Source organism: Python bivittatus, unplaced genomic scaffold, assembly GCF_059951505.1.
Source record: "Python bivittatus isolate LINGU-HERP-01145 unplaced genomic scaffold, Pbiv_v1 ctg000080_np1212, whole genome shotgun sequence".
Classification (NCBI taxonomy): Eukaryota; Metazoa; Chordata; class Lepidosauria; order Squamata; family Pythonidae; genus Python; species Python bivittatus.
In genome coordinates this window covers 59,602,736-59,616,788 of record NW_028277035.1, presented here as the reverse complement: position 1 = coordinate 59,616,788, position 14,053 = coordinate 59,602,736, and the positions used below count along the sequence as shown (strand labels likewise).

The 14,053-nt window shown below is 38.0% G+C and overlaps 1 protein-coding gene across 4 annotated transcripts in view; it reads left to right on the top strand.

The window, feature by feature from the left end:
* Window positions 1-14,053, top strand: part of ERC2 (ELKS/RAB6-interacting/CAST family member 2) — a 443,048-nt gene that overhangs the window by 213,667 nt on the left and 215,328 nt on the right. For all 4 annotated transcript variants that reach the window (XM_088134787.1, XM_088134788.1, XM_088134786.1 and 1 more), the window contains one exon: window positions 3,138-3,305. In XM_088134787.1, the coding sequence (XP_087990913.1) occupies window positions 3,138-3,305 (168 nt within the window). The remainder of the gene's footprint in view (window positions 1-3,137; window positions 3,306-14,053) is intronic.

The window sequence follows — 14,053 nt, the reverse complement described above, 5'->3', positions numbered from 1 at the left end:
CTATTATTGTATATGTGCATGTATTTTGCTCATTTGTATATAGCATGTTCCCAGCAAAGCCAACTCAGTTAAGCAATAAATAAATAACTTCAGATCCAATGATAAATATAGGACATCATAAAAACATAGAATGATTTAAAAAGTCACATGAAAATTCCAGAAAATATTTTTAAAAATCTATGTCCAAAATTGTACTTAATTATGTGCATATTAAATATTTGTACTTCTACTATCAAAATACCCATTTTTCCTCTTCAAGATGCACATTTTAAATGTATCTCAATGTATGTAATTTAAGGAGAATTCAATATGTATCTAACTGGGTCAGAATATTGAGGGGGTATGAAAGACCAAATAATTGATTTCTCATCCACATTAATCCAGATCTTTTAGATTAGCTTGAATGGGAATTGAATTCCTAACTCACCTCTATTCTGTAATCACACTTAAAACCCTTTCCCCATACCTCTCTTTAATTTTTGAGATCAACCTGCACTGTATCCTTTAGTACCACAGTGTGATAGTTTTCATTCAATTTGTCTTGTCCATCTTATTGAAGGATGGGTAGATTTTTTTTTTATGGTTAGAATCTTATTAAAACTTTTTTTTTTTTTTTGCAAAGTGAAAATGTCATTTTCAGCTGTTCTTTAGTTTTCACATTTCCCTCATCAGTGATGAATTAAAAAATGATGTAATGCTTGTTTAGCATATAACCGATTCCCCTCCTGGAGATGGCTGGATACAGTTCAGGCAAAAGAGGGTTTGGCTGCTGGGAAAACCATTCTCCCTCCTCCTCTTTCTCTCTTGCTCTCCCTCCCTCCCTCCCTCCCTTCCCCCCAATCTCATGGAGCTGTAAGAGAAATTATAGGTTGAGAGAATAGCTAGCATTCCACGTCTCATTTGTACATGGAAATATATGTCTGCACACGCTAGACCACACACAAGAGCCCGCATATAGACTAACTGTTCCCTAGTGATACTATCTTACTTGTTGCTTCATATCTTTGTGGCAGAACTACTCTTAGTTTATATTGCTTTAGGAAGGCAACTGTGCAACAGGTCTTGGATTGCTTTACCTCTGGGAAATTAAGTAAGTAAAGGTTGGGCCAAATGTGGAGATGCATAAGCTAAGAAATGGATTTCAACTCCAGTTTATATTATATCTGGGGAACAAGCCAGTAAAAAAAAGCCTTTTCTTCCTACTATCTATTTGAAAAAAACGTGACAAGGAAAAGTAATAAATAAAAATATAATCTAAGAGTTGTGTTGCAGCAATGGCTGTAATGGTGAGGTTTATCAGATTGTAGTTTTAAAAGTTGGTGCAGATATGAAGATTTAGATCTCACATTTTAAAAATACGGACAGTTCAAAGTCTCAATAACAGTAATGCTAAACTTATTAGAGACTGATTTTATCATCATATTTATTTTTAAATTAACCATTAAGATTGAAATTCTATATTTACTTACCCAAAATACAATTGATTGAGTTCCCTTGGGCTTATTCTTGATGAGATCTGCACCAGGTTCTGCTGTAAATGACCTGAAATTACCTGAGAACAGCAGATGGGAACATACATTGCACTAAGACTATGTCTTGCTTAGTTCTGAGTTGTAGGATGCCAAACATTACAGTTAGTTAACCTCAAGTTATGGCTTACCATTATGTGTGAACCAAGACATAAGCCAGTATGACTTCAACAAAATCATGATTAAAGCAAACCATAAATTAATGTGGTGTGTGAACCCAGCCAATCTCTGTTAGACTTAAACAGTAGGTTAGGAAAGAAATCTTAATGAAAAAAATCCACTATGAATTACTTTTATGTTTTACAGATTAACTCAGTTAAACCTCAAAAATGTTTGGGAATGTATTTGTTTAAGTTTTTAATTACATTTTTCTTTCTTTCTTTTTTTCCCCCTGATGATGGCATTCTTAAAAAAGGATATAAGTGACTGATTTAGAATATTTCAACTTCAATTTTAAGGGAAAAAAGTATCAATTATGGCTTGCAATGGCTTTGAAAAGAATTGGCTAGCCACTATCAGTGGCAGCGTGTTTATGTTTTTAATTTATTGAGGAATGCATTTTATCTTGTTTTCTTTAAACCCACTTTCCCCTTGTAGTTCCTCTCGTTTTGTTTTTTGGTCATCATTTATTTCCATTTTATTTATTTGTTTAATAAAAGGATTCCTAATCATCAGTGGCATTCTTGTGTCTTCTAAAGTCAATATTTTGTGCAATCCCTCCCTGTTTTAACAAAAATGAAATAATTCTCACATATGAGGCTGAGGATGTCCTTGTCAGGGGTCTTTAATAAAAAGAAAATGTCTAAATTCCATTCAACTCAGTATATAACTTTCCCTTGGGTAGAGAGACATGAACTGAGCCATTTCAGGAACAGGAAGGAACATGCATCTTGAGATTGAATAGATCATCCAAATTGGTCCCAAATTGATTTGCAAAAATAGATTTGCAAAGGTGCTTTTCTTTTCCTTTTTGTTCAGAACAAGTTTAGCATTACAAAACTCAGTACAGAAACTAGAATAAATCAGCTTTTTTCACAGACTTTTCTCTCTGTACAACATGCTGCCCCCAAATGAAGAAGATGTAATTAATATAAATAGACTTACTTGTCTGGCTTTTTTGTGCCATTCTGTGTTTTAGAAGGGTTGACTTGGTTACTAAAGCATTTAACCATGCATGTGAAATTCATCTTATACAGTTATTACTTAATAAAATGTGGCATGGTTGTAATTCAAATAATCCTTTAACTTCATGTTGTACATTGTTTCAAGATGGATACAGTAGATAGAGATAATTAAATTGAGTTCAAAATTAGACTTTTTTATTGTTGATATATTTGTGATCCTATTGTCCCTATATCAGATATTACAGGAAACTTTGTTTCTCCATGTCAACAATGTGTTAATATTTGGTCTTTGCAATGCTCAAAAGGTGGCAGAAAATTATCTCATTGGTTGGTTTTCCAGTTTGAAAATCTGCAACTAAACATTGTTGACTTTGCGTTTCTGTGTGTAGTGAAACTATTGGACATGTAAAATATGTTCAATGGCTTTACTACTGTGATATTTTACTATTATTCCATATTTTCATATATTTGTATTTTATTATAGGTTGATGCCTTGAGATTACGTTTAGAAGAAAAAGAAAGTTTTCTTAATAAAAAAACCAAACAACTGCAAGACCTCACAGAAGAAAAAGGAACTCTGGCTGGAGAAATTCGAGATATGAAGGACATGTTAGAAGTCAAAGAAAGAAAAATTAATGTTCTACAAAAAAAGGTAGGTGTTATGACAAGGACCACTGCGATTGGACAATCAGCAGAAATATGTAAGGCTGATCAGAGAGCAGCCAATGACTTTACCTTTTTCTTTCTTTTAATTTTTCCTTTTTTTGTTTTGTTAAAACAATTTGCTGGCACTTTCCTTTGCTTTTTTTGAGGCTGAAGGGACACCTTTAACACTTGAGTGGCATGTACTCAAAAAGTAGTGGATGAGGCCAGGACTTTTGGTAGGAAATACGCTTTCTCTAAATTCAGACGCATGTTCCTCTGTCTCCAATAGATCTGGTGTTGCACCACTGAGGGCTTTTTTTTGAGCTAGCTTGTTTTCTTTCCTAAAGCTCCATCTATGGCTCTCTTTCAAATGCCTTATGCACACCTTCCCCAATTAGCCTTCACCCTCCTTGGGATTTAACTTTTCTTCTCCTGTTCGGGGATCCCCAACCTTGGGGTGGGAGGTGCTGAGTACTGCATTTTGCGGCCTCTGCAGGTAGCATCACCTAGCTGACCTTGCCTGATCTTGAAAAAGCTAAGCAGGATTGGACCTGATGAGGGGGACCTGATGAGACAGGGCAGGAAATTCTAGAGCTGCAGGCTAGATTTGGAAAATTAAAACATCATCCAGCAACAACCATTCTCATTTTATTTGATGGAAAAGAATATACATTTAAATTCAAGTGAAACTGTCATCTTGCACCAGTTTTAGTTATGAAGTGGCCAAAGGACATGCAAGGAGAATAACCTTATTATTCTTAATAATAATAATTACTGGAGAATAATCAGGCCAATAGTCTTTAGTCTCCCAAGCTTCCCCCACCTTCACTGACTCTCAAGAGAAAACATCAGGAAGGAAACCTTGCTATGGGCTTAGTCAGATTGGGAAACAGGGACAGTGCTGAAGATGTATAGCAGAATACATCAGCAATGAACCCTTTGAACAATTAAAAGAGATTTGGGTATCGTCGTACATATATTTGTTTCATCAGAAAGGGATTGGGGAAGGTAGTGAAGGATAATTTTGTAAACTGTGGATTTTTTCTAATATGGTGTTTATTTCCTTCCTATTTTTATAATCCCATTTCGGATATGTAATCCAGTTGAAAATCAGTAGACAAATACATCTGATAGTAAAAAGCAAGTGATTATATATGTGGAGGGTGGTGTATATTGTTTTAGTTTGGGGTATATGTGATTTTGATTTTTCTCACTTAAATGAATCAAATGATATGATCAAGTATACTTTTTGCTCAGTTAATTAGATGTTGCTCCTTTATATGAATTTCTAATGAATAAATACAGTTGAAAATTAATTTTCATCTTCAGATTTGTCTTGGAGGAAATTCCAAGCAAATTCCTTTATATGTTTTCTGTAGTATAGTACTGGCAATACCTAATGCAAACAAATTTTGGATTATATGATTTAGAAAGAGATTAACAATTTAGGTTTCTAGAATAGGTTTCATAATTGTAGGCACAAATTAATTCATGTTTTCACTTGGAAGATCAAACAAATTTCTCCAAGTGTACAGGTAAATAGTACTGTAAGGATTAAGGGGTTCAGAATAGATATTTCTGATGAAATGCCTGGGTTATGGCTGTAGTTTTCTATGCAGCCTTGAGGACTGCATGATTTATTTCCAACAGATGGTGTGATAAATTCATTCACAGATGATTTATCTGAGGAAAGTTTTAACTGAAACACTATCCTTTTTTCCTTCCAATTGTTTAAGTAAATTCATATCATTATACTATAAAGAAAAAGTTCACTGTTTATTTTCCTTAGGTCTGGTGTGCAGTCCCCAAGTTAGACATTCAGTTTTCCATTTAAACTGTGTTTTAAAAAATGGCCTTCTTACTGAGTTCATAAGCGTTTAGACTGATTCTAGAGCACCCCTTCCTTTTTGAAGGCTGTTTCTACTTGCTTTTATCCACAAGGCTATCTTACCTTTTTTCCAGGACCCAGTAAATTATTCCCTTTGGTCATTTCATGAAATGGTATAGAGGCTTCCCTGTCTATTTAATGCTGTATCCACATACTTATACAAGGATCTCTGTGGCTTACTGTATCATTTTGGGAAGATTCCCAAAATGCTCTCTTGTTTTAATCTTTACCCAGTTTTTGATCACAATTTTTAATCCTAAATGGTGTAACCATGATCACTACTTGATCTTCATGTTTTAGTATATTCCAAAGAATTTCCTCACATTACTGTTGCCACTTGGTGGTCAATATAAATAAAACAGTATATACCCTACATAAAAATAGAAAAATCCCCCCACCCACCCCCACAAGTGGGAAGTGGAAATAATCTAAAACCTGAGACATGACATAATATAACATCCATACCTCTTTGAGAGCTTAAGAAAAGGAAACTGGACTGTATATACTATTCTAAAGATAGCCACATATTATAGACGTTGTAGGAGGAGAGCCATGTTAAATCTATGGTAGCCCAAAATCAGAAGGAGTCTCATAGCACTTTTTCCAACTAACACTTCACTTCATCAGATACATAGAGTGGCTGAATGATGTAGGATAAAATGAAGGGATATCCCCATACAAGTTGCCTTAAGCCCTAGAGGAAAGAGGGGATACCCAACTCACAAAGACATACATATATGGGTTTGGGGGGGGGCAGAGGTATCTCAGAACTAGGAAACTCACTTCATATGATATAATTGCTTAGTTATGCCTCCACTTAGCTTTCTTGGAATTTGGCTCCAAATTGTATCTCCAAGGAAAATATCTGCATGGATTGTGTAGCTTCAGTCCTCAAAAAGTGCTTTGTAGCATGTGGGAACATGAATGTAGCACCTGTCTGCCACATCCTGGAGCAACCATACCCTTTCCTGGTATGGCACAGCAGTTGTGGTAGGGAATCATGCAATCCTGGGAAAAGATGCAGCTTCTTTAAGGTATTGCAATTAGATGCTACATCCTCATACCTGCATGCTCCAAAGCACCTTTTAGAGATCAAATTGGAAGTACTGAAAAGTTTAATATCTACCCCAGTGAAAAGAAACACTTGTCTCCTAAATTTAGATCATAGCACAAGAGAGCTTTTTCTCCCCCATGTCTGTCTCATGCTTTTCTTGGTCTCCTCACTGGTTCTTAACTATGGGCTAGGAGAAACTAGGAGGAGCTGGTTTTGCCAGTGGGCTCACTCTGAACAAAAGCTGATCTGATTTCAGTGAGAAATAGAAGATGATAAGATGATAAGATAGACATGGGAGTGCTATATTTATTGCACGGGCTGTTTTTATTTCAAACATCCTTGTCTTGTCTAATTCTTCTCTTGATATCTAAGAGGGGGATATGGACAGCAACCCTTGATGGTCTCTCAAAAGTTAAAATACTAGATTAAATGATGAAATATTAGGAAGATGTTGCCTATGATGCTCCCCATGGTACGTAGGTTGCTGGGCAGGTCTCTCTCTCTCTCTCTCTCTCTCTCTCTCTTTCAGGGCAGCTAACAACAATAATGCATCATTCAAATCTTTTAACAGTAACAAAATATAGGGCCACCATTGCTTCAACCTGTCTTCTAAAGACTTGAAAAAGAGGATGGTCTTCACTTGCTTCCAGAATGTCTTTAAGGAAGGGCTATTGCATTTCATTTGCACCTAGTGTATACCACAGCAAAGGTTTTCCTGGCTACAGCCTCAATGTCCTGTTTCAGGAGGAGTGAGTCAGATAAGTGAGTCCTGGAGAAAGCTCTGATCTTAGATCAGTTCCTTCTAAGGGAGTGCCAACCCTGTTAAGAACCAGATATGGTATTTCAATGGATCCAGGGGATTTCTGGATAAATAGCCATGCTGTCTTGCTGTGAGCTTGTTTTGTCCCATCTAGAATCTAACAGCTTCCAGACACTGGAGTTCCACAGCATCTCCTACTCAGATGGAGAGTACCAGAGGAGTAAAACAAAACCCCCACCCCTACCAGCACTGGCAAGGCAGCCACAGCACATGAATAGAGAGCAAGCCCCATCCCATTTTAGCACTGAAGATGTTACCTAGCTGGGTAATGAAATGTTTGCAAGAAAAGAACCAAGCTCAGAGAACCCCAAGGACTCCATATCTCCTACTCAGCCTGAGGTGGAAACATAAAATGGTTTATCATCACTTCACCTCAGGCCAACCATAGATCTCTCGCAATAGTTGCTAAATACAGTGGCGGAGAGGGCTGAACCCTGGGGCGCCTGTGATTATGAGGCCAAAGGCTCAACCTCTCATTCTCCACTGCCACCAGCTTGAATCTGGCCACTCAGGAAGACACTGCCTCCAACTTTGGAGGTGGTCCAGAATGGTACTATGATAAATGGAACTGAATGCCACTGAGAGGTCTAGCAAGATCAGAAGGGCTGTACTCCCTGCATCCAGATTCCATCAAAGGCTACTGACAAGAGTGGCCAGTGCCATTTCTATCTCATGCCCAGATCTGAAGTGCAAACTGGAAGGGATTCAGATAATCTGTTACTTATAAGATCCTCTCCTGATGAACTCCAACTAGTTTCGCATCAACCTTCCTCAAAGTAGAAATTGAAGAAATCAACTTCTTCAGAAAGGAGTGAACCAATGCATCCAAGATGGAGGGTGCAATCCCCTCCCCCAAAGAGGCATTAATTACTCCTTGAATCTAGGGACCTGCTCCTTCCCTGGCAACTCAAACAAGCCAAGGTGCAGGGGTGTATCCTGCAAATGTCTCAACACATGCAGAGAAGTTTGTCACTTCTTTGGACCCCACAAGCTCTAGATGCTGCCCCAGTTAACTCAATGGATTAATCCACAATGAGTCCAACTATGAGTAATTTTGTTCTCAAAATGTCCCACAAATAAGTCGTAGTGGTCTTGAGGGAGATGTTTTTAGCCATCTTTCTCCAAAAGGGTCTAATTACCTTAAACATGGCTGCTGAATGGCAGTCACAGATACATTAGGATACAAAAGTAATTATGATTTGCCACCTGTATTGCCACGGTATAGGCCCAAAGTGCACTCATACCCATATCAAATCATGTTTACACTTTGTTTTTTATTATCAGCACTGCAGATATCTATTTTGCTGCTTCATTCCTAGCATGTTTTATTTTATTTTAGAAATCTACATTGCCTCATTGTGATCAGACTTTAGGTGGTGACATACAGTATATAGATATATATACACACACATGTACATATACACACACACACATTTTAATCTGTTCACTTTCCTAGAGCATGTTGAAGTGAAGATTTATACCTGTGGGTATTTCTGAAAGTAGAAGATATGCTGTTGAACTTTTCTGAACATATTAAAGTTGAGGAAAAAGCTGTAGGCAGATTTTAGACGAAGAATATAATAATACAAGAGGATTAAAATAATACTTCACAAAAAAAAACTTCACTTGTACAATTATTATAGTTTTCATGTTTAATGGTGAAGGCACATAACTTATTAAATACAATATAAGCCAATCAGAGTTAGCAGCAGGTATCTTACAATGTAATGTAATTGGTATTCATGGACTGAATTTGTCGGTAGTGTCCTGCTCAGATTTATTTATTTACTTATTTATCATATTTATGATCATATTTATATCATATTTATATAGCTGCCCATTTCACACAAGGTGACTCTTGGCAGCATACAACAATTAAAAAAATAAATACATAAAAACAATTACACATAAAAAACTGTAAAAACACACAAAATAGGAGGGGATAAAATTAATAAGGGAGCCATCGTAAAATCTCCCCCATCCCCTGGGAGCCCCAGGCCTGATCACATAACCTGGTCTTGAGGGACTTACGGAATGTTAAGAGGGATGGAGCTGAACTCACTTCCGGGGGGAGAAGATTCCACAAGGCGGGCACCACAGCAGAGAAGGCCCGCCTCCTGGGAACCTCCAAATGTAATTCTCTAGCAGACTGGATCCGCAGCATGCCTTCTCTGCCAGATCTGATGGGACAGGCAGATGTAATCAGGGAGAGGTGGTCCCTCAGGTAACCTGGCCCCATGCCATGAAGGGCTTTAAAGGTCAAAACCAGCATCTTGAATTGGACTTGGAAGCAAACTGCCAACCAGTGCAGCTTGCGAAGCAGAGGTCCAAAAGGTCCCTAGGGGCACCCATAACTGCCTGTGCTGCTTCATTTTGCACCAGCTGAAGATTCTGGATACTCTTCAAGGGCAGCCCCATGTAGAACACATTACAGAAATCCAAATGGGAGGTGACCAGGGCATGAGTGACAGTGATTAGGTCCCTCTGATCTAGGAATGGGCACAACTGGTGCACAACATGAAGCTGTGCAAAGGCCCTCCTAGCCACGACTGCCAGCTGCTCTTCGAGCAGGAGTTGTGAGTCCAGGAAGACCCCCAGGTTGTGCACAGGGTCTGTCTGGGGCAGTGCAACCCCATTCAGTACCAAAGATGGCATAACTCTAGCACCAGAAGGCCCCAGAACCCACAGCCACCCAGTCTTGCCAGGGTTCGGTTGAAGCCTGTTGTTCCCCATCCAGACTCTCACAGCCTCCAGGCACTGGGATAAGACATTCACAGCATTGCTTAATTCGCCAGGGGCAGAGATGTATAATTGGATATCATCAGCATACTGATGATACCTCAACCCATGGCGACGGATGAACTCACCCAGCAGCCTCATGTAGATGTTAAATAGGAGGGGGGAGAGCACCGAATCCTGTGGCACCCCACATAACAGGTGCCAAGGGTGGGATCTCTCCTCCCCAACCACCACTGACTGGAATCGGCCCTGGAGGAAGGAGGTGAACCAGCACAACACAGTGCCGTCCACCCCCAATCCTCTGAGCCAATCCAGAAGGATACCATGGTCGATGGTATTGAAAGCTGCTGAGAGGTCAAGTAGGGCAAGGATGGATGCACAACCCTCGCCAGAGTCATCCAAAAGCGCAACCAATAATGAAGGGTATGTGGACCAGATATCAGCATGTTCAGAGCTTTTATGGTATTGTGAAGTTGTTAAACATGTTGTTCTTAAATTTGGATTAAGCTGCTAAACATTGTACAGCAAAGTTAACTTGGGTCTGCAGATTGTTGAGCAATTCCCATTACCATCAAAGTAATTTTTTTTTGTTTTTGTTTTTGAGAAAATATTGGAACCTCTGATTAAACCTGGGGATCTTGCAAGACTTCTCTTTTGTAAAATATTTAGGACACATTTTTTCTGGTTATTCCCCCTCCCCCCCATAATTAGTATTTCTAATGAATGCATACTCTTGTAGTGGCAGTTGATGTTTATCATACCAGGTGAAAATTAAAAATAACTTCTTGTGGTACAAAATACACGTTGTTAAGTGCCACAGTTGAGGTTAAGAAAAAAGGAGTGAAAGTGCCAATGATGAGGGGTAAAGTAGAGATTAAATCTCAAAGGTGCAGAATTGATCTGTTACATTTTGAAAATTGCTCAGCTGAATGCTAGACATCTAAGAGTCCCCGAAGAAGGATCTTTGAAAAGAAGTTGGACCAATAAACATTCTTTCTGTTGTGTACTTTTGAAATTTAAAAATCTTCTTTCCTAGGATTTAGCACTAAACTCCTCTAAAATGTTGGAAGTCCAAACCAAGTGTCACTGACACTTCAGCATCTCATCACCTACTAATCAGAAGGAGGCAGTGAGGTATAGATAGGGAGTTACTCCCTATCTGTAACCCCTCTTTATTTATTACTCTGCCTGCTCTTTGCGAGATTGCTAATCTGATTATTTCTTTCTGCCTTAAACTTCCCAGACACGCATATGTGCGAGCACACGCTCTTGGACTCTCTTCCTGATAGGGTGTAGTTAGCCAGGTGCTAGACTTTATCTATTCCTGTAATGTATATCCTGTAACTAAATTTCCTTTTGGTTATAGTTACAAAATTTGCCACTCTAACCCTTACTCTCAGGCACACTCACATGGATACCCAGAACTCTTTAACCTCCAGCATAAAAGACAGAATCCCCATTGTCATCATGTGCACCATGTATGAATAGCTGCATATACGCACATTTGGCATCCTTTCTTGTCCACATTTTATAACATATGAACTAATGGTCCCTAACCAGGTATCCTCCACCTTGCAGTTCCCAAATTCCTCTGATAAAAAACCATGTTGTTTTGTTCTAGTATAAGGGAACCATTGTAAAGATAATAGCAGTAGAAACAGAATTAGAGCTGAATTGGAAGTTCTTAACAAGTTTTGTATTTGTGAGTGTTGAAAATTGGCTAATTTTGACTACTTAACAAGCCCATTTGCTCATCTTTGGTGCTGTTGGAGTTTGCTACAAATTTGAAACAGATTTGCTACTGTTTCATAGTGCCATTTTAGTTTGCCTTTGCCCTTACTGCTGTAAGGTCCGCTAGCCTGGATTCCATGATTTCCAATGAGACTCCAGACAGAGGTTTTTCCAAAGAAAGTTCAGCTTTTATTGTTGGCCAAGAGAAAAGCAGGGTGGACCACTCTCTGTCCGGCTGGCAGAGAAAAGACAGAGAACAGCCACGCCCAGAACAGTTTACAACAGCTTTTATACCTTTTAGTTATCCGGAAGCATCTAGGAGGAGGGACACACACACCCCCGTGTGCCCGCCTTCCAAGGTTGTCAAAACATTAGCTTAAGCAGTATAAACCAATAGTCAAGTTTCTAGCCCTCACTTGCTCCAGGGGTTCCTCGTATAAGGCTTTGCAATCTAGCTTGCAGAGGATGTGGTTGCATAGTGTGGTTGGAAGCAAGAGCAGGTGCAAAAGTCCATGCATGCTCAGGAAATGCGTCTAGGAGCTCTGATATGAACAAGCAAGACACTTGGCCTTTTAGCTTAACCACATCTTTCCATTTCCTTTCACACCTCTACAGAATGTTCCTTTAGCTTTTTATATGCGTAGATACTTCTAACTTTTATAAGATTCCTAGCTGCAAAAGCATTCCCAGTTTCTTTAACTAACCTTCCTATGTCAGCAGAAGCTTGAGGTACAGAAGCAAAAATAGGCAGTTAGTCTAACCATTCCTTACATTGCCATTCAGTTTTAAACTGTATGCATTTTTTCTGATGATGGTACAATGGGATGAAGATGTGAATTTCAAAGCAAGTTGAAGTCAGTACACTTAATTTGCTATTTTTAAGTAATGTTTTATATTTTACTTGATCACTACCATTCATTTGTTAAATATTGGCAGATTGTCTGTTGCCAATGCTGCCATTTTGAATTATTTAGAGTTCCATGTTTGCTCATGTTACATCTGTGCACCAAAAGGAGGGCATTCTTGGTATCATCATCTGGTATATTTTAATAACATCCTCAGAAATATATTGATAATAAAAATGAGTTACTGTCTACTGGAAGAAATAGATTTTCATGATTAATTTCATCTTCTTTGTCTTTCTTCATCTATCATTCTTTTCCACAGTGATTTGTAACTCATTTTCCTATTGAAGTTAATGCTCAAGATGGCTTATAGTAACAAAATATATAATTAAAAAATAAGGTATACATAGTGGTAGTAATACAAGCAACAGTAAAAGACTCAGAAATGGAAACAATACAATAGAAGACAATGCAGCAGTGATGATTAAACAAGATAATGCTTAAGAACTGAATCATAAAAGTATTCTGGAATAGAAGTGATAACTGCTATGTTGGAGGTTAAGCTATAGGGAGCAAAGCAGACCTACTTGGGTAAGACTTCCAGATCTTGAGTCTGGTCTCAGGAAAGATTCTTTCACGTGATCCAGCAACCTGAGCTTCAAATGTCCATGAGACATACATCAGAGCCTTTCCCATAATTTTAATAACAATGATAACATTTTAATGTTAGTAGTGATGCATTCAGGTCATTTTTACAGTCTGACTTAAATCCTTTTTGAAAATTATTCTGGGAGATGACTTAATATACAAGGGTTTACAAAAGATATACCTTTAAATATTCTGCTGAAATGAAGAATGCTTATTTTAAATGTTTTGGGGTGATGATAGGAATTTTAATTACCTATATATTATTTATTTTATTGTAGCTAGAAGTAGATCATACTGGTCTGTTTGTTCAGATAGTTCTTTTATTGACAAGTTAGTATGGATGTGTGTTGGTATAAAAATTGAGACAGTATATCTCAAAACCTGGAAAGAAAAAGAAGAGAAACTAATATTGCAATACTTCCTTTTAATATTCCTAAATATAATTTAAATACTTAATCAGATTTAAGCCAAGTCCAAGAAAAAGAAAAATAACTTTCCCTCCTTTATTTTCTCTTGAAACTGCCTGCCGCGGAACAGCTTTAATAATCTTGTAAAAATGTCTAATTGGCTTGAGGCAAGGTCTTTTCATGTCTTTCCTCACTGCTTTGAGCACTACTCATAAAAGCAATAGAGCTGCAAAACAATTTGAAATATATTTTTAAAACATGCTTGATTATATTGATTGGTGCTTAGAAGTTCTGGAACTGGATTAGTAAGGTTCTGCCCCCCCCCCATCTATCTCTAAGTGCAGGTCACCCATTCAGAGTAAGCGCTTTCAGCTATAGAACATAGATTGTGATAGTCTTATATATTTGGCCTCAGTAAGCAGTACCTAGAGATCTATCTGTTTCAAATGCATGGTTCAGGCATGAGTCTTATGTTTAATGTTTTAAACATGGAAAAGGAATACACTGAAAAGCATGACTGATATGATTGTTTATGATGGAAGCTTTAGTGGAGGATGCAAAAGTAGATATAAGGAAAGAGGATGTGGAAGCTGCTTAGGGTTAAAGAATGATGTTACAAAGTG